The sequence below is a fragment of the Lissotriton helveticus genome, chromosome 1_1 (assembly GCF_964261635.1).
Source record: "Lissotriton helveticus chromosome 1_1, aLisHel1.1, whole genome shotgun sequence".
Lineage (NCBI taxonomy): Eukaryota > Metazoa > Chordata > Amphibia > Caudata > Salamandridae > Lissotriton > Lissotriton helveticus.
Genome location: NC_136057.1, coordinates 601081062 through 601100781, shown reverse-complemented (window position 1 = coordinate 601100781; position 19720 = coordinate 601081062). Strand labels below are relative to the sequence as shown.

The following is a 19720-nucleotide window of genomic DNA, read 5'->3' as shown; positions in this document are numbered from 1 at the left end:
AAGAACTCAGCACTCCCAAAATGAGGCAAGTAAACTGATCAAGGTGCTTTTAAAATGTAACATGTATTTAATAGTTCAACATATTTAAAAGGAAGACAAAATATGCTGGGTAACAAACCTTTCCAGATGTCAAATGAAAGAAGTCAAATATAAAGAGCATGTATACAAAGCAAAACAAAATTATGAAATATACACATGGAGCAAAGAAACTTATAGCATATATATATATACACAAAATAAGTAATAGACATACATCAACGAAAGAGTGTCTCTCAACATTCTGGCCAGCACGACTGGGGAGCCCTCACAGTCAGTCAGTAGTCTCAATCCGGAACACCGAAGGACCCTATGACAACGCGTCTGCTTCACAGGCGAGTTCCTGTCTGAGTGCCAAGATTACCTGTCTTTAACACCTTTTACTCAGCCCAAGGAGAGATTTCTAGAAACCTCTCCCCCTTCCTTCTGTTGCAAAAACAAGGCTGGTGTACTGGTCTGCATCAAGGTCACTCACAGAAGCTGGCCAGGCCCCCATGTTTGCTTCGATGCAGAGCTGGCCATTTCGCATATATCCCTGGCAAAAACAATCTTACCCCTGTGAACAGTACCAAGTGTGCATCCCACGCGATATGTTCCAGCTTACCCTGCACAGTGAAGAGCAAAAAACAGGTGAGAAGCAAAGACATGTGTGACAGCACAAATATGGAGTCAGTCATACAAAATGGAGTTGATGGTCAATGTATCTATCCTCATAGCATCACACATACCTATGTTACAGGCAGGATTGTTTTTGTGCAAGAAGGCACACCTTCCTGCACTTAAACAATCCTCAGAGGCATTTTCCTATTTCTATGTGTGCTGCAGAATGCAGATGAGTGGATTAGTCTATAGAAATTGTGGCAAATGTGAACACGGAGGCATTGCTTCTGGTGTAAAACCGCTTCTAATTGCCTCTGATTATTAACATCTGCCCTTATAAATGAGTCCCATACTGCCCGAATGGATGAATGTGATCAGTGATAGACAAGCTGACCCACAGGTCCTCTCCTTAAATATCACGACTATGGGACACACCCTTGTTAATGGCACTCTCCATAGAGTCAATTGTCTTTAATATGTTCCTTATAAAATCCTACTATGTAGTCGGGAATTTTTAGCACTTTCCCCCTCTTTTGTCATATATTGGTCATGTGTGAAAAATCTGAACACCACTTTTTCCATGTTATGCATTTTATCCATTATTCCATTTTCCCTTCGGTATCTTGAAATATTGTAGTGTTTCCAGTTTCAGATCTGTTACAATAGGCACTTGAAATCGCAGTAGGAACCAGTTGTATAATGAGGGTAATCCCTGATCTTTTGGAGGTTCCCTTGGACTGATTGCAGCAAACATTGGCATAGCAATAACCCACCTTTCATAATGATGGACGTTCTTGACATAACGTGTGCAGTTGTGTCATTATGGCATCCATAGGTGGCATTCTGTTTGTATTGGCAAAAGGCCGTACACCATTGTCTTGCTTTTAGCATCACTGCCATTTTTGTCCACCCGTGGTGTAGTGGTTGCCCTGGCACTATAGTGGCTGTCCATGGCATTTTGTGAGCATCCATGACTAGGATGAGCAGGGCCAGGGCGGGTGCAGAAACATGTAAGAGCCTCACTCTATGGGAATGGGCGCAAGCACATTCACATGGCCTGGCCTGTGTTTGTTTGTGTTTGTCAGTGAGTATGCCCTGGATGATCTTGTGTTTGCATATGTCTGTTTGTGGTTGAGTGTGCCCTGTATGGTGGTCCATAATTTTACATTGCCCCTGGTGTTATGGTAACCATCCTTGTAATGGTATGCATATCCTAGGGTCTATTGTGGCCCTCCTGGCATATGATGGTAATATGTTGCCTTCTGATCTCTCTAACGAATTTCTGGTAGATTTATTTGTGAAATATGTTTTTGGAAATTGAACAATATGGAACTAACTGAACAAAAAAAATCATTTTGTCCATGAGCTTCTGGTAATTGCTATGATCATCGTTGCCAAGTGGAGCCCAACATTAAACAGTTGGCAAGTGTCAACAGAGAAAGTGAAGTGAACCCAAGAATTGGAAAAACAACACATGGATAATTATGATGCTGATTCTAAGATACTCCATAAATGTATGCCCATCCACGCACGATCATGTTTGGGTATTTGTAAGCAAATATGCCCACTTCATTTCAGCAAGTAACTACAGCAAATCTAACTGACAATTAGTAGGCAGACACACAAACACCATGCACCAGTGTTCATGATTCCAAAATCATGCACCTCTACACTGGAACACAGGGAACATTTATCCAAGACAACCCCTGGCCCAGTGCACATTGATGGGTAAATGTCCAAAAACACAGTCCAGGACACCTGCTGCAAGTTACATACCACATTTTGCTATGCAGAAGAGGTCAAGATTACATTGATTTCACACAACACTTACATTGTCATGCGATCAACTAGTATACATTTAAAGAAATTGAAACATGGACTTGTCCCCCACTAAGAACATCTGCTTGTACGTTCAGGATACAGACTAGTAAATCGGACTGGAGTCACAATCACTATCATGAGATGTATGCCAGACGAAACTCAAAGCGCCACATGGGACAAATGATACACTGCCATCCACACACATTATGGTTCATATCATAATAATACAGATAGACGCCTGTTCTGTGGATCTTACTACAATGCACACTGAAAACAATAGTCACCAACCTGCTGATGCTCTTACCTTCTGGGCTCTAAAGCAAGGCCTCGGAAAACAATTCTCCTTCTCATGCATGGAATAAGTATGTTAGTCAAGTGATGATGCATATCGAGGAGGATGTGCTCTTGCAGGTTCTCATCATCGGCAATACAACGACATTCTAAACTGTGTTAGCATTTACGTTGGATTGGTGATTCTTGCGTCTGTGTTTTAATGGAGTCTGCACACGTGTATCAACATGTAGTTGTATTATCCAGTTTTGTGATGATACAGTTGCAGCTTCCCGTGATTTGCACACTTTCCTGTTTAAAATGTTAAATTGTGTTTAATATGGAGGTTTGCTCGTGCTTTGATCAAAATGACAGCTTATTTGCACTTGGTTTTGTTTCCTATTTTAGTTTGAAATTGCTTTGTAGATGTTTCATTCTGAGCACTGTCATGTGCAGTACGTTTTCGTCTAGGGTTTTTTGTAGTTGTTCGATTGCATCTTTGCTCTCCTTTGTGGCTGTGATCAAGCAGTTGTGTTCATATCCACCGGACAATTCCCTCTTGGAATTTGTAAGTCACCAAGTTTGCCAAACTGCGGTGCTTCCTTCCATGTATGCATTTGCCATTGATTTTGAACCACATGTAGCCTGGTGAATTAATCCCAATGTCTAACAAATATAGCTTTTACTTATCAGGTCCTATATGTTCAGTGGAGGAAAAAGCTATAAAAATTAAATGGCTGGAAAAGTATATTGGTTGAAACCATAAGACAACAAACACATGTTCTGAATGCTCCTGAAATCAACTGGAATTTTTCTTCTAGCAGCACAGCCCAGTAGATGTTCAGGACACAATCTTGTGGATACAATGTACAAATGTTCAACTGGGAATTCCTCTTTAAAGGATAAATACACTTTAGTAAATCTTAGAGGTTTGTCTGATCTTAGAAATACCTTCAAATTTTGCAACAGTGGTGATTTGGTATTGTTGTCTTGCTTAGAAAAATGAGTCCTTGCATACTTTGCTAACCAGACCGCAAATTGTGTTGCAGCTCATGGAGCTACAAATGCGGCTGAACAATGACCAGCTCGTGTTGGAACAAGTGCAGGAGGAAAATAAGCACTTGCATCGCCATGTTGATTCCCTGACATCTGAGATCTCTGCACTGGGGAAGAAGGTAGGTTCAGAATGAGGACAAAATGCCTTGGGCAAACTGATTCCTACCCCTGCTTCTCCTCAAGCCCACCAGAAGTGTCTTCAGTGATGTAACGTTGAGCAGCAGGTAGGATCTTGCCTGACTGAGCTGGTGAGCTTTGGAGTGGGATTGTTGACTTTATAAGTCTAAGCAGCACCTGTTACTGCTTCTATATGATGTCATAGCTCTTTAATTAGGAATGTTCAGAGCCTTTACCTTTGGATGCAGTAAGATAAGAAAGGATCGGAGAAGAGACGGAAACAAGAAGGGCATCCTAACTCGTGACAGAGGAGGAGGCCCGGACTTGTAGAGGGACCTCCGCATTGCCGTTTCTTATTGTGGAGATCCCGCCATGACTGCGGGCCCCACCATGGCTGTCGGGCCTCAGCCATGAGAGCGGGGGTCCTTTGTGACTCGAACCCTGAGTGTTTAAGGAGTTTTTGCATTAACACTTTAAGTCTGAAAACTTTACCTTCACGTTTCCTTCTTGTTTTCTAAAATATAAGCAGAATATTAACGGTTAAGGCTACTTCTTGTAGACCAAAGGAGTGGAATCCTGTTACAGCAGTAATGTAAATTCTGGGGCTCAGGGACCCCATCCCCTGGGGTCACATCACATTAAAAGGCGAAGGAGGTTGTGCTCCCATCTCCATGCTGGTTTGAGGCCCTGGGGATCTCTCCCCTGTGCTGATTTTCTTTTCAGTAGAGGGTGTGTGTGTAGTTCCCCCCACCCACCCATAACATGGCCCCGGGGAATAATATTCCGAGTCTGAAGCAATTATTAGTTGCCATTTGTACCCCGGTAACACCCGGGACACCCACAGCAATGAGAGCCCTTGGGCCCACTGGGGCTGGCTACTTTTATTTCTCATGGCTGGTGATAACAAAACTGTGTTTCATGACCATAAGAGTGCAGACAAGGAATTGAAGTTCTTCCTGCATGTGCTATGTGCAGGCAGGGAAAGCAGTGTCCAAGTGGATCTGGATGCCCTTTCCCAAATGAAAAGTATCAGCTCCAGGAGAAGGTGTCCCAGGGGCCCTTCTAAGACTTGGGGAGGTGGCCCTCCTGATCCCTCCCCAAAAAGAAAAAAGCATTGACCATCATAAATGGAATCACCATCACCCTTTAGAAGGCTCTGGGAGAAGAGGCCTTGTGCCTCGCTCCATATTAAAAAGTTTTCAACCCCAGGGGATGGGGTCCCCAGGGCCTTGAAAAGGCTCGGGAAGGGGCGCACACACCCACATGCCTTTAAAAGGTGAGACGTGTGCTGAAATGTGTGACACTGGTGAAAGATGGGCACAGGACAGTTCAGAGTTAGTGCTGTATTGATATTTTTCATACATCGCCTGCTGCGGCTCTGTCCCAAATTGTTACTCTGGAAATAATAGACATTGTTTAAGTTTTGTGGGACGTGGCACACTGCAGTAACCGTGACAGGCTATCAAGAGTAACCTGCCACCTATTGGTGACCACATCACTCTGCAGCACATGCATTAATTCATGAGCTACCTTACCAGACGTAGACTTTGGTGATCACAAGCCGCAGAACTCTTCCTGGTACCTCCGCTGCTGCCCGAGGCTCCCGCTTGAGGCTCCCGTTGGTCCCAGATGATGGGGTCCTCGGGCCCCAAAATGGCTTGGGGAAGGGGCCACATATCCTCTCTCCATAGTAAAAAATAAATAGCAAAAAAGAAAGCAGTGAATGTGAAATGAGTTGAGTAGCCTCTCATTTCTCATTCACAGCTCCAGCTAGGTAGCACCTCGTAATACTATTTAGGAGCGTTTTAAAAATATATGTTGATGCTGGTGGTGCTCCTAGAAGGGGCGGGACACGGCCAAGCTTATTTTTAAATGTTGTCAGGGGCTGCACGGACACAGAAGCCCCCATAACAACATTTAAAATACTGCAGTAACTCTCCTCAGTCATTGAATCCATGACCCCAGGAGACCTTACCATATTTTTAAAGCACTCCAAGCTGGAGCTGTATGCTCTTCAGCTGGAGTGTGGGGAACCCGTCTGGTCTGTTCTATGGCTGCATTTTGTGGCCTCAAAAAAGGTTAAAAAAACACTAAAAGTCCTTGTTCTTTTAAATACTTCATTGAAAATATTATATGCCAATCAATATTATTAGACATTGTAAGGTGTAAGTTATATCCTATACATTGAATTATAATTATTGGTGACTTTTTGATAAAGACACTAGGTCCGTTTTATATATGTTGATGTGCTGACCCCTTGATAAAGCCAATAGGCCAGCTATTTATATTTTCGTCTTCTGATCCTTGGACAAACTCAGTTGGTCGGCCTTACTTAAAATGACACTCTTTATATTGTTACATGACATAGTCAGACGTGTGGCATGGTGGGTGTCCTAAAGTAACCATAACTCGTACCCTAAACCCTGCACTGCTACTTACCTCACATATTAAATCACTCATGACAAGTTCTATAACATCAGTGTAACTTCTGCAATTACATCATTGAGGACAACACTGTGCATGGCAGAGCACGAGTTATAGTTACTTTAGAGCACAAGTTACAGTTACTTGAGATAACTGTAACTGATGAAATTCAGAGGTTTTGTTTGTTTAAATCTGTATGTTTCAATTGACCTTTTCACAAAATTTTACTGTCCCCTTAACCTTTGTTTTTTTCCAGTTATATATATCTACGTCTCTATCTCTCTCCCTCTCTCTCTCTACGTATATGTAATTTGCATTTTTCCATTTTGCTTAATTTCTGACATCCCTTCCCCTAATACTCATTTCTCAACTCGCAGAAATGTGATATTGAATTATATACATTCATCTCTGACCATAATTTTCTAAGACTCGTAAATGTGAATGTATCAACTTGCTTGTAAACCGCCCAACTTATTTAAAAAACAACCACTCTCTACAGTGTTCCAGTTTCTGCTGTGATTTTCCTGAATTGAAAGTCCAAAAAAAGTAGTTTTATTGTGAGTAGAAAAACCGAATAGATCTAAATGGTCAATTCTAACCAGATAAGTATTTTTTAAGTGGGTGAACAACCTTCCAGGTCACTTATTGGACACATTCAATTTGTGTGAAGAGATGGGATATGCTAATTAATTACCTATGTGCTTCTCTAGCAGGAGACAAGCCAAAATGTAATTTGACCTTTAGGGAAAAGCCAGTGAGTCCAAAAAACTACTAGCATTCTAAAGAAATGCTCCATACCAAAAGAAAAATAAACAGGGAAAACTAACCACTAGTGTGGATTTAAAGAGACAGTAATAATAGTTTGAAATCTAGCTATACAAAATCACTGGGGCAGGCTAAATGTTAGGCCAAGGAGAAATAGTGGATTGACCTGCTAGTTATCAGCAAGGAAAACAATCTGTGCAGATTCTGGGATTTTGTAAATAACTTCGACTCTTAAAGAAGAGTGGTAGAGACTTGTATATGGACTCAAAAATAGAATCAGTTCAAAAGAGATTTATGTACAAACAACGATAGTTAGGCCCAATATTGCTGTACTCAAGGAAAAGACATATAAATTTAAGTTAACACTGCTGACATGGCCAATATAATTCATAGCTTCAAGACTAATGGGGACCCCGGCCCAAAAAAAGTACCAGTATTTATCTTCAAAGACAATAATGTCTTTTGGATGAAGCAATGTAGTCCACTATTCCACAGCTGGTCACAATCTGAAAGGATCAAATTTAGTTGGATTTAAGTTTCATCCAACAACCATCTAATAGCCACTGTAGGCGTTAATGTAAAACGTTTCACCTAAATGCTTTTACGAGAGTTGGGCCATTGGGCCACAGAAAAAAACTAATCTCCTTTATCTCCTACCAAACATGGTTTCTGTAGAACTGACACAATCATTGCTGATTCATTGCACTACGCACGTGAAGGGCATTCTTTTGTACATATATTGATTTCAAAACTACATTTGACGGAGTGGATGGCAATTTGCTAGCCATTTGGCATATCTACCTGGGCTTGTTATCAGCAATAGTGTTGCCCTGTAAAATAGTTGGATAAAGATAACATTGAGATATTCTTCAATATAGTTTGAGGGAATTTACACAAACAAGGGATAAATCAGGAGTGTGAGCTAGTACCTCTCTAGGGCCAATGCATTTCCCTTTAAATTTAGCACCAGATTTCTGCCCATTCTACAATATCCAGACAATACTGTCCTTCTTGATAACACTAGAGTTGGTTTACAGAGGGACTTGTATGAGTTAAGTGATTATTATGCAACTAACAAATTAACCTTCAATGCTGAGAGTCCAAACATATAATCTCTGGATGTGAAACCATTACATCTGGCAAGTGTTTCTTGAATAGCGAGTCATCTGAAAAGATTGTTGCATATAAATACTTGGGAGCATTATATTATGAAAAAGGAGGGCATGAGGCTCATTAAGGTTAATTAAGGCTAAAAGTGTTGGCCTTACCCATGTTATTTCTGCTCTTGTTAAAGAAACTATTGGGTTCATCCGTGGTGTCCGTACTAAGAGTTCTAATCACTAAGCAGATTTCTGCCTTGAATTTTGATCTGGTGGTTTTTCTCTGGGAAATTCCTATTACAGGCTGCTATAGGGACTATCTGATTTCACTCCCAGGCCCAAGCTCAGTTAGAATTCAAACTGCTTTAAGTTTAACTTCTTAACTGCTGAGGATTTCCCCACCCAGTGCTGTGCATTTATTGATGTTTGGGACACTTGTCACTTAAGACTTCATAACTTTTTCCAGACAAGGTATGCAGGTCAAAGTTGTGTTCTCTTTCCCCACATGCTGGGGATTTAACAACTACCCAGGGGGCTAAGATCACCATATAACCAGCTTTCAGAAAAAGGCAGAGTTGTAAAAAAAACTAAATAAAAACATTTTAATAACATGTTTATTACGTTTTTAAGTGGTAGTTGATTTTTCCTATTTTTTGTGGATTCCACCTACTTGTTGTTAGTGGTAGAAACAGGAATGAAACCCATGGGTGAATTTGGAAAGCTATACTGTTCTGAATTCATTAAGGGGATGTTTGTATAAATAACTCTTTGTTTACCAAAAGAAACTAATCATTGCAATCATTAAAAAATTAAAATAACTAGTAAAGAATAGAAATAGATGACCACGTTTTCTCCGGTATTTTTTTGTGCAATGGCCAAGTTACAAAAGTAAATATATGGTTATGTCCATCAGACCCCTGGGGTTACAGGAACGTACAGTATTTGTGTATTGTCTGAAATCATGCCATACCCAGAGACAACAACTGAGCTTCAGTTTATAATGATTTTTCATTGTGCACTGAGTATGAATCAATCAATGTGACAAAATGTAATGAATGAAAAATAGGTATGAAAGGCACCTATGCTTTTTTGAAATGTGCCCAAGTTAATGACTTTAGGAACATTAATTATTTGTACAACTCTGAATTTGTGATTGCCCCTGATATCTTGTGATTCAGATAGCATTTTGCAAATGGTGCTCTTTCTTGAACAATGGCTTACATTTCGAACACAAAAATGGAGAGAAGTGTAATTGATAATATCAAATGGGCTCCCATTCTGTGTTCCCACACATCTCCTGATAAAATTAATACTCCATTTGTGTGACTGGGCCTATCCCCCATGACAGGAAAGGCCACAAAATGCTATGTGGAGATATTATAATATGACAATATGAGTAACCGTGGTTCTTGGGGCTGTGTTCGACCAGCACCTAGGGCAGCCTACGTGAAAGTTCAGGGAGGTGTCACTTGTGTGCATGCCACTATGTTTTCTTACCCAGAAGGCCTTGTGAACTTCAAGTGTTGGCTAAAATCAACCATTTTCCTCACAATTCTGTGAGGGGAAGTTCTGAAATCTGCAGGGAGCCAAACAGCTTCTATCACCCAGCTCACCAACCCTTCCCCTGATAAGAATGGCACCCCACTGGTGTGAGGCAAAATTTAGCTTCGCTAATTGACTCATTCTACCTTGTTTGATTTTCAGGTCAAAATTGAGTGGAAATCAGGTATACAGTATAACATAAACAGGTAGCTACTAAGGTTAAGCCTGTCTTTTACAGACTAAACATAGAAAGGATCAGAGCAAAACAACGCATATGGATAATTGCAGACTGCTATTCTAAGTGTGCATAACATTTCATTTGCCATACCTTATAATCCAAAACAGAGCTTCTGCCATCTGAGGTTCCACTTACATCCACTACTAGACTACTGAGCTAGCAGATTGAGTAGATATATATTGAAATCTCTTATCCACATGAACCGTTTTTGTCCTGCACAGGCCACTCTATGGCCGCGCTATTCGACACCTTTGTTCATCTGTAAAGAAATTTGAGAATGCAATCAAGCAGTTATTGCATGTTTGAAAGGAGATTAACCAAAATCTGACTGGGTTATCCAAAATAACCAAAGCTAGTGGTTTAATATAAAGAACAAAGCTTCTACAGCTCAACGCAGTTTCCCAAATTCAAAAGTCCTGCGCAGTCCCCAGCACCAGCCGTTACATGACGCCTCTGTGTCCCCTATCATGAAATATGCAGCTACAAGTGGGTGTGCACCAGGTAAAAATTCCAAGTTACTCTTGTAGTTTGAAAACTCTTTATTTTCAATTAGAACATTGGAATGTGGAGCACTCCATTGAAAACAATGGAGTGCACCAAGCTTCTACGGGCCGTTAAAAGCCTGCAAAGCAACATTCCAAAGTTGTTTGAACAAATGCCTCTCGGAGCCAGAGGGGATTTTACCCCCACGGGCTCCGAGAGGCCTTTGGTTTATTTGTTAGAACATTCTGCCCTCCAGTGGCAGGAATGTTCTAGTAGCCATATAGCCCTTCGTAGCTGGGTTATACCGGCTATTAAAGTCCCGCTCCCTCGTTAAAGGCCCTCGCCTTCGGCTCGAGCTTTAACTCTGGAGCGGGCCTTTAATAGCTGGTATAGCCCGCTACGGCGGGCTATAAGGCTATATTAATATTTTCTAAATGTTAAATAACACATTAGGCTCAGTCAATGCGTTTTGTTCCCTCACCGAGAACTTCATCAGGGCTTATATCATTCCAGTTACATTACCAGAGTGGTTGTCCATCATCTGAAGAAAGACGACAGAAAGACAACGGAGACCAATCTTCGTTGTTGGGCACTACCTAGCCCTGGGAAGTCCCTGCTGTGTCCAGCTTATTACACAGGAGCACTCATACTGGACTACCCCCACTTGTTGTTGAACTGTTGCTTTTCTTTACTTAAGCCCTCATGAAGTTCTCGGTGAAAGAATGAAACGCGTTGGTTGGGCCTAAGGTGTAATTTGGAAAATATTAATTGGAAATAAAGACTTTTCAAACTATGTTTGCCTGGCACACACCCACTTATAGCTAAAGGTAGTGGTTTAGTTAATAAAAAATGGGATTAGTGAAGACATGCTTAGGCTTAGTGTCATGTTGTTAGTATTGTGCACGTGGGTTTCTGCCAATGATTAGGTTCCAAAGTTAAATATTAATGGCTGCGAAAGTAGAAAGTAACTGTGAAGTAATCGAATTGCTAGAGGTAGTTATTAGTACAAGAGTTGATTTGAACCATTCTCAGGGCACTGTGATTGTGTGTGGCTTATGTGGTTAGTCGTCATGACTAGCATAAAGCTCATGAGTAGTGACCATTTTGAAACTCTTTGGGTACTCTCCTTCACCAAATTCGCATCGCAAGGAAAACGCGTTAAGGTACATGATCCACAACTAATTGGATGCTTCATGAGGTTTATGAATTAGGTTTTAAAACTGTTTACAGAAAAGAAATGTTTTTTGTTTTTTTTAGTTTATTGGAATTTATTTTGATTAACTGGCCCATGATTGCGTTACAAAATCAACTTGTTTCAGCTATTGTATTTTTTAGGCCACATCTTGTGACCAAATTATTTGTCATTTTAATTTTGTAATGGTTTTTATTAACCACACAACTAAAATATTGTAATGTATGTTACATATGTTTGCAAAAGGATTTGAAAGCCCATACCCATTTACTTTGACAAAGCTTTTAAAATTAATAGCATGTCACTTATGTCCGAGTTTGAGAAAAAAAGACTATTTTTTATGTTCCTTATAATAGCCGACCTAATCACTGACTGCTCTAGGACTGCAACAAAAAGCAAATCCTCATTTTTTCGCTCAATTTGCTCATACATTTGGTTTATTTTCAGACAAGATAAAAGTCGTAAGTTCAAACTAAATCTTTGTCAAAAAGTTTGACAGAATCGGTAAATTCAGAAATTACAGTAAAATATGAGCAGCACTTTCCTATTGGTTCCTTATAATTCTTCTTTTTAGACCTTTTGGTTGCAGTTGTGTCCTCAAACCCTTCATAATAACGTCTTCTCTCTCATCAGTTCATCTATTTGACATACCGTTTGACAGAAAGATTGTATTAAATTGAGGAACCAAAAAGTTGATGCTCAGATGAACCACAGGGTTCAGTTCTGTCCTTGAGATGTCTCGGGGTCACAGATGTTACAGAGGTGGCTTCATTTAAATTTTTAATCTAAACTCGCACACCCGGAAGAATACTTTACTCAAAATGTCAGGAACCGTTCCCAAAACAAATTACAGAGATACGGCACTGCAGACACGCTATTTATCTTTATACAGAGCATCCTATCTAAAGCTCTCACAAAGCTATTTACTACATCAGCCACCGTGAAACATCACCCACAGAGCCACAAAATTAGATTTGACAGCGCATCTCTCACACATTAGGTTTATTGCAATAAATATCACGACACACCAACCTCTGTGGAGACATCCCAATCTTATACATGAATATCACATTAGCAAGAACATTATACATGCATCACAAACATAGTACACATTAGGAGGAACCCTGCACACGCATCAAGCACAGTTCCGTCGACAAGAACTAACCTCCCCCCCCCCCCACACCTCCTCCAACCCGGCCGGTGGGCAACAAGCATTTCTACCGACTTAGTCGATACGTAAATAATCAGTAAATCCACCTGACAGAGCCTCTACAACCCCAAAATCACAGACCTACAATTCAATGAATTGGGAATGACCATCAAGCTGAGAATGGGCCACAGTGTGTCCGCGGAAAAACATTACTATAGGGTTGCAAAGAAAACATTTTGAAAGTTACCCCAAATATGTCCAAAGAGCTACAAGGCCGTACCAAAGTCGACGTGACACTATAGAAATGCCAACAGAGTAACATAACCAAGCACTACGTAATATTGCGTCCGAGAACCTGCTGTTCTATTTTATGTTGCATTTGTGCACCTTAACTTATCTTTGAGAAGTCGACCCTTGACGAAAGATGGTGACAGAATGGCATGTACATTTTGTTTTATGCTTTTCGTGCCTGCCTTGTAGATATACTTTGCATCTCATGAACTGTAATGTTTTTGTCCTTTTTACATGCTAACTTATTCCAGTGACACATGTTTGACGTCTGCGGTAGTCCGTGCATGTCTTTGCCAATGGGTCCTGGGGGGGGGGGCCGACCGAAGGGAGGCCTTCCCCGCCCGGGGAAATTTGGGGGCCGGGGGAAAGGGGGGGAAAAGGGGGTAGAAATGGCGCCGCCCGGGGACAGCTCCAGGTTTGGTAGCTTTTGGGCTGGGGGGCGGGGCTTGGTGGGGCTTCCTCCGGGCTGGGCGGTGGTTTCCGCCCGGCCCGCGGCAGAGACACCATTTTAAGGTGAGGTGTCTCGGCCGCCGGGCGGGGGGTGGCGTTTGGGACAATTTTTTCAAGGGATTGTGGACATTTCGGTTGGACTAGTTTTGGGATGGACACAATGTCGAGGAATGGACTGACGAGTGTGTGTGTACGATGGGACATTGCAGGATTTAAAATGGGGCATTTCAGGCTTGAAACAAAGACATCACCGGCGCCGGACACATCACTGGACGTGGGAGGAGCTCGGGAGAGCAGCATGCGGCTCCACCGACCGAGCGGATGGGCCTGTTCTGGCTAGTGCGGGCGGTCAGGCTCCCACGTGGGACTGGGTGAGTCCCTTCTGAGCTCGGGAGAGCAGCATGCGGCTCCACCGATCGAGCAGACGGGCCTGTTCTGGCTAGTGCGGGCGGTCAGGCTCCCACGTGGGACTAGGTGAGTCCCTTCTGCCCTTACCCGAAGGGTCGATACGGCCGCCGGGGTGTACTTTAGGGCGGGGGGGTGAAAAGACCCTTATGTGTGTTTGTTTGCGGTTGCACAAGGGGATTACTGTTATTCAGCTATTGTTTCAGTTTACAAGTGTGGCTTAGGGTTATCCAGACGTTCTTGTGGGGGTTCTTCTTGGGGGTGAAAAGGTTTGGGAGTGTACGCTGGGGGGTATGGACTTCTTAGTGGTTTCGAGGTGGTGGAATGGGCGCTACGGTTCTGTGACATTTCTCAGTGCGGTGTGTTGCGGGTTCAGAGGGGCCTGCCTGCTGCTCACTATGGGAGGGTGGTGGTTTGTGGCTTCAGCGGCTCCCGGAGTGGGAACGGGGTTCGGCGGGGGCGCGGTTTGCCTCTTTCCTAATTTGCAACTAACTTTTTGCTTCTGCGTAGATTTGGGGTGGAACATGGTTAGAAGGGCTTGTTGCTTGTCACAGGGGTGGTCTGGGTCTGTGCTGGTGCCTTCATTTGACCTGCTTGTTACCCGTTTCTTTCGTAAAGGGACATGCGGCCCGTTGTGTTGTGCAGTATACCCAAAGGATAACTTCCTGATGCACATTTGATCGGAGGGCAAATGAGCGGCGCTCCGCTGACACGGGCTCGTTTCGTGCCTTTTTTCCCAAGGGCTCGGCCTGGCGTGCGCCACTGTCCTGAGGACCGCCCACAATCATGGAGTTTCGGTGCCTGTGAGGCAGTGGGGGCGTATGCTACAGGCCTCGGAGGAACCTTTCTCACGTGAAGGTTCATGGGTTGCAGGTTGTTGCCACCGGCTCGACCGCATTTCGGGCGGCGGTGGCGTGTGCATCTGGGTGACTGGGGGGGGGGGGGCGGCAGTGCTGCGCAGCCGAGCGGTTCGGGGGGTGAAGGCCCGTTTTTCCTCCGGGCGGGGCGGGAAGTTTCGGCGTATAGATTGACGCTGACCTGTCGCCCTGTATTCTTTTCTTTTGCACGCAGCCGAGGTCGCGCGGGTGCGTTTGTTGCTGGTCTGGGACTCTGGAGAGGATTCTGCGCGGCCCCGAGATTGAAAAAACCCCTTATGTCCTCACAGCCGTAGATCTTGGTAGATCACCGGCGGAGCGTTCTGGTACGCCGGGATGGATTCTGCGCGGCCCCGCTGATATTAACTGAGTGATTGTGAGACCCCGTCCCCTTATGACCTCACAGTCATGGAACTGTGTTAGCGCGCCGTCGGTGCTGCGGTAATTCACGCGCCCCCAAGGCATACCGCCTTCGCCCGCTACATTGGGGCGGTCTTGTGGGATATTTCTTAATCTCGGCCCTTTCTCATAATTGATCTGTTCATTCCGTCTAAGGACTAATTGCATATCGGAGAACATCAGCAGCCGCATTCATCGTCGTAGAATGTAATAATCAATGACGTTTCGACAACGGAAACGAACTGAATATGCTAAGACGGACTCATTAACATTTGCTTGCGCTCTTTGAATAACCATCACAGTCATCTTTCATATAGAGCCCGACAGCCGTCAATATAGCCCTGTTAATTGACCAAAGTTAAATCCTGTCTGGTCGTTCATTTGTTCAATGGTGAGCAGGTCTTTGACGCGGCATAATGGAGAATAATGTTTCTGGTGAGTTTGGTTGCGGGTTGTTGCCCAGGAGTAACCTTTTGGGCCTGTTTTGATTCGGCCTTTAAGGCTTGGCTGCGAGGTGGGGAGCAGGGGGTAGCCGGTCGGCATGTCCTCCCGCAAATAGCTGTCAGTTTTGTTAAATCCTGCTAAATGGTTCACAGTGGGTAGCAACGAGCCGTCGGCATTTCCGCAGCGATCCTTGCCTCTTCATTACCTGCATACGAAATCTTGCAAGAAAAGGTGCTATTTGAATGGCTTTGCATGTCATTGCCTCAGTGCAGTGCTGTTCAGAGGTGTTGGTTCATTTGAATCCATTTGTCAAATTCGAGAAAATTCAGACCGGAGTATGGGTAGCTTGCTACTCCGGAACCTATAAAGGTTTCGTATAGTGAAATATGAGAGTAATTTGCGGGGGACCAGTCTGTTTTAGCACGAGGGCCAGCGAAGACCTGATTGAAAGGCGACTCGTGGTACATTTGGTGCTTCACGGTTTCCGATGGAGCAATGAGGAGTTGCGCTTTGCGCCTCCGTTTCCGTAAGATATATTCAATCTGGGGCCCAGGTTCCTGTTCTTGCACTCTGGGTTAGAATCCCAAGTTCACAAAATCTAGGCATACTTTTCTTTACAGTTGACATATTGCTGATCTTTTTTATACAAAAGGGCATTGCGGAGTACCACGCTGATGTCTTCTGTAGCACCTTTTTCTTGGTATGAAGCAAGGAGGCGAGCGCGTAGGGTTTATAAATGTGACATTTTGCGTGGGATACAGGTACGTTCTTCCATTATTAGTATGAAACAAGGAGACAAGTTCAAAACACTTTACAAATGTGACATTTTTCACAGTTGAGGTCCTAGAGTGGGAAACCTTACTACATAGCTGCATATGCACTTGTGGATACGGCGAACAAGATTACCGTTTCAATGGGCCACGGGCGTTTCCAGTCGCGCGTGGGTGAGGGGTGCGTTCTTTGCAGTAGGCTTCTTCCTGGCGGACAGGCTCTGGGGGTGCCGCACTGTGTGGAGGACTTCTTTCTGGGCGCCAGAGAGGAGGCACGGTCCCATGTCAGTGTGGTCAATCTCCATAGTGAGCTCGACTCCATGGCCAGGGAGCACGCCTGCCGGAGGACAGGGGGGTCGCAACGAGGTCGCAGTCGCGTGGGGGAAGGGGTACGTTTGTTGCAGTGGGCTTTTTCCTGGCGGACAGGCTCTGGGGGTGACGCACTGTGTGGAGGACTTCTTTCTGGGCAGCACGGTCCCATGTCAGTGTGGTCAATCTCCATAGTGAGCTCGACTCCGTGGCCAGGGAGCACGCCCGCCGGAGGACAAGGGGGTCGCAACGCGCAGTGGGGTCTGACGCCGAACGGTGCCACTGCCATGTCGGGGGCTGCGGGGTATGGTGGATGACAGGGGGGGAGGTTGGGGGGCACTGCGGCAGGGGTTCCTTCCTGGCGGACGGGCGCAGGTGTGGGACACGCATCCGGAGGGCTTCTCTCTGGTGGGACGGCCGGCTTCGGCAGACCGCCTGCAGGCGCGGAGCGGCTTCTCAGGCCTGGTGTGGACCGGGGGGCCTTGGGCGCCAGAGAGGGGGCACGGCCCCGTTTTAGTGCGGCCTACCTGTTGGGAGCTCGAATCCGTGGCCAGTAAGCACGCCCCGGGGGGGGGTGATGTCGACTGAGGGCATGGCCCTATACGGTTAGTGACGGGGGGCATGGCCCTATACATTGGTGACGGAGGGCATGGCCCTATACATTGGTGATGGAGGGCATGGCCCTATACATTGGTGACGGGGGCATGGCCCTATACGTTGGTGACAGAGGGCATGGCCCTATACATTGGTGACGGAGGGCATGGCCTATACATTGGTGACGGAGGGCATGGCCCTATACATTGGTGACGGAGGGCATGGCCCTATACATTGGTGACGGAGGGCATGGCCCTATACATTGGTGACGGATGGCATGGCCCGATACATTGGTGACGAAGGGCATGGCCCTATACGTTGGTGATGGGGGGCATGGCCCTATACATGGGTGACAGAGGGCATGGCCCTATACATTGGCGTCGGAGGGCATGGACCTATACATTGGTGACGGAGGGCATGGCCCTATACGTTGGTGACGGAGGGCATGGCCCTATCCATTGGTGACGAAGGGCATGGCCCTATACATTGGTGTCGGAGGGCATGGCCCTCTACATTGGGGACGGAGGGCATGGCCCTACACGTGGTGACGGAGAACATGACCCTATGCCGTTGGACGGAGGGCGTGGCCCTGTGGGGAGAGGGAGGACCTGCCGGCGGGTCGGAGGCAGGGACCGGACGGCACGAGGCTTGAGGGGGGTCCGCGGCACTCCAGTTCGTTAGGGGGTGGTTCTGCCCACGGGGTCATACGGCAAGTACCGGTTTAAGGGGGGGGTCCTAGGGGGGGGTCGAGGACCGTTAGCACGTCCCTCGAGTGGCGGTTCTTTCTAATATATGGGGGAAGAGCAGGAGAACTGTTTGGATTATCGGGGGGTAGGTCAAGCACAATAAAGTATTTAGCCAGGTAGAGAGGCAAATTGACGTTATGCCAATTGTTACTGTTGTGGATAGTGGTAAGCAGTTAGGGGAGGGGGTGGGGGGTGAGGCAGGAAATTACATATTCATGAGGTGTAGATTGTGCGGCGCAGGCCAAGGATGTTATTGTGTAGAATGCACCTGCTTCCAATAAAGCGGCCTTTATCACACTTACATTGAGCCTCGGGTCGGTGCTTTCTTCCCCCCCCCCCTTTCGCCAATGGGCCCCAATGGGTCCTGGGGGGGGGGGCCGACCGAAGGGAGGCCTTCCCCGCCCGGGGAAATTTGGGGGCCGGGGGAAAGGGGGGGAAAAGGGGGTAGAAATGGCGCCGCCCGGGGACAGCTCCAGGTTTGGTAGCTTTTGGGCTGGGGGGCGGGGCTTGGTGGGGCTTCCTCCGGGCTGGGCGGTGGTTTCCGCCCGGCCCGCGGCAGAGACACCATTTTAAGGTGAGGTGTCTCGGCCGCCGGGCGGGGGGTGGCGTTTGGGACAATTTTTTCCCTCCCACCCTCCCTGGGCATGATTCGGGGGGGCCAAGGTCTGGCATCTCTTCTACGGAGGAGCCCCCTTTGCGGGGGATTTTGGGGGGGGACGGGGATTTTGGGCCGTGTTTTTTGTTGGAGGCTGGTGCATACAGGGGGTTTTTGGATTGGGTGAGGGGGGTTTTCGCATGTCGCTGGAGCAGGTGTGGGGGTGCATTCTGTACGTAGGGGCGGTTCTTTCTAATATATGGGGGAAGAGCAGGAGAACTGTTTGGATTATCGGGGGGTAGGTCAAGCACAATAAAGTATTTAGCCAGGTAGAGAGGCAAATTGACGTTATGCCAATTGTTACTGTTGTGGATTGTGGTAAGCAGTTAGGGGAGGGGGTGGGGGGTGAGGCAGGAAATTACATATTCATGAGGTGTAGATTGTGCGGCGCAGGCCAAGGATGTTATTGTGTAGAATGCACCTGCTTCCAATAAAGCGGCCTTTATCACACTTACATTGAGCCTCGGGTCGGTGCTTTCTTCCACCCCCCCCCCCCTTTTGCCAATGGGCCCCAATACATGTTTATATATTCGACGTAGACGGTGTATGAGAGAAATGGCCGCGTATTAGTCAGTACAAAACTGAAGGAAACAGATGTTCATAGTGTCACAGAAAGAGGGAGTTTATCAGACTAAGCCAGTCATTATCTGCAATTAATATCTACATATTAACTTATTTGTTTGACGTAGGAGCAGTTTTGGATCAGTGCAATTATTGTAAAATGGTAACAGAGAAAGATTCAATGTCCCCGGAAGACTAGGCACGGAGGGAAGACGACACACGCACCACCATGGCGCTATTATTTATATCAAGTGATTTTAATTTTCTAATCAGTGCATCCAAAAATAGATGCCAGAGTTAGTGTCTTAGTGAGAGAGAGAAAGAGAGAGTCGGAGGAACAGGAATCTGGGTAAATGGCTGTATCCATTCCAAGCCCTCTCCACGTTAATCTGCTGTGAGAAGATGTCAAGTGTGTTTCCAGGAGCGG

The 19720-nt window shown here is 45.5% G+C and overlaps 1 protein-coding gene across 1 annotated transcript in view; it reads left to right on the top strand.

The window, feature by feature from the left end:
- Positions 1-19720, top strand: part of LMNTD1 (lamin tail domain containing 1) — a 1426354-nt gene that overhangs the window by 396579 nt on the left and 1010055 nt on the right. Inside the window, exon 7 of the mRNA XM_078647754.1 lies at positions 3777-3902. Coding sequence (XP_078503880.1) covers positions 3777-3902 — 126 coding nt within the window. The remainder of the gene's footprint in view (positions 1-3776; positions 3903-19720) is intronic.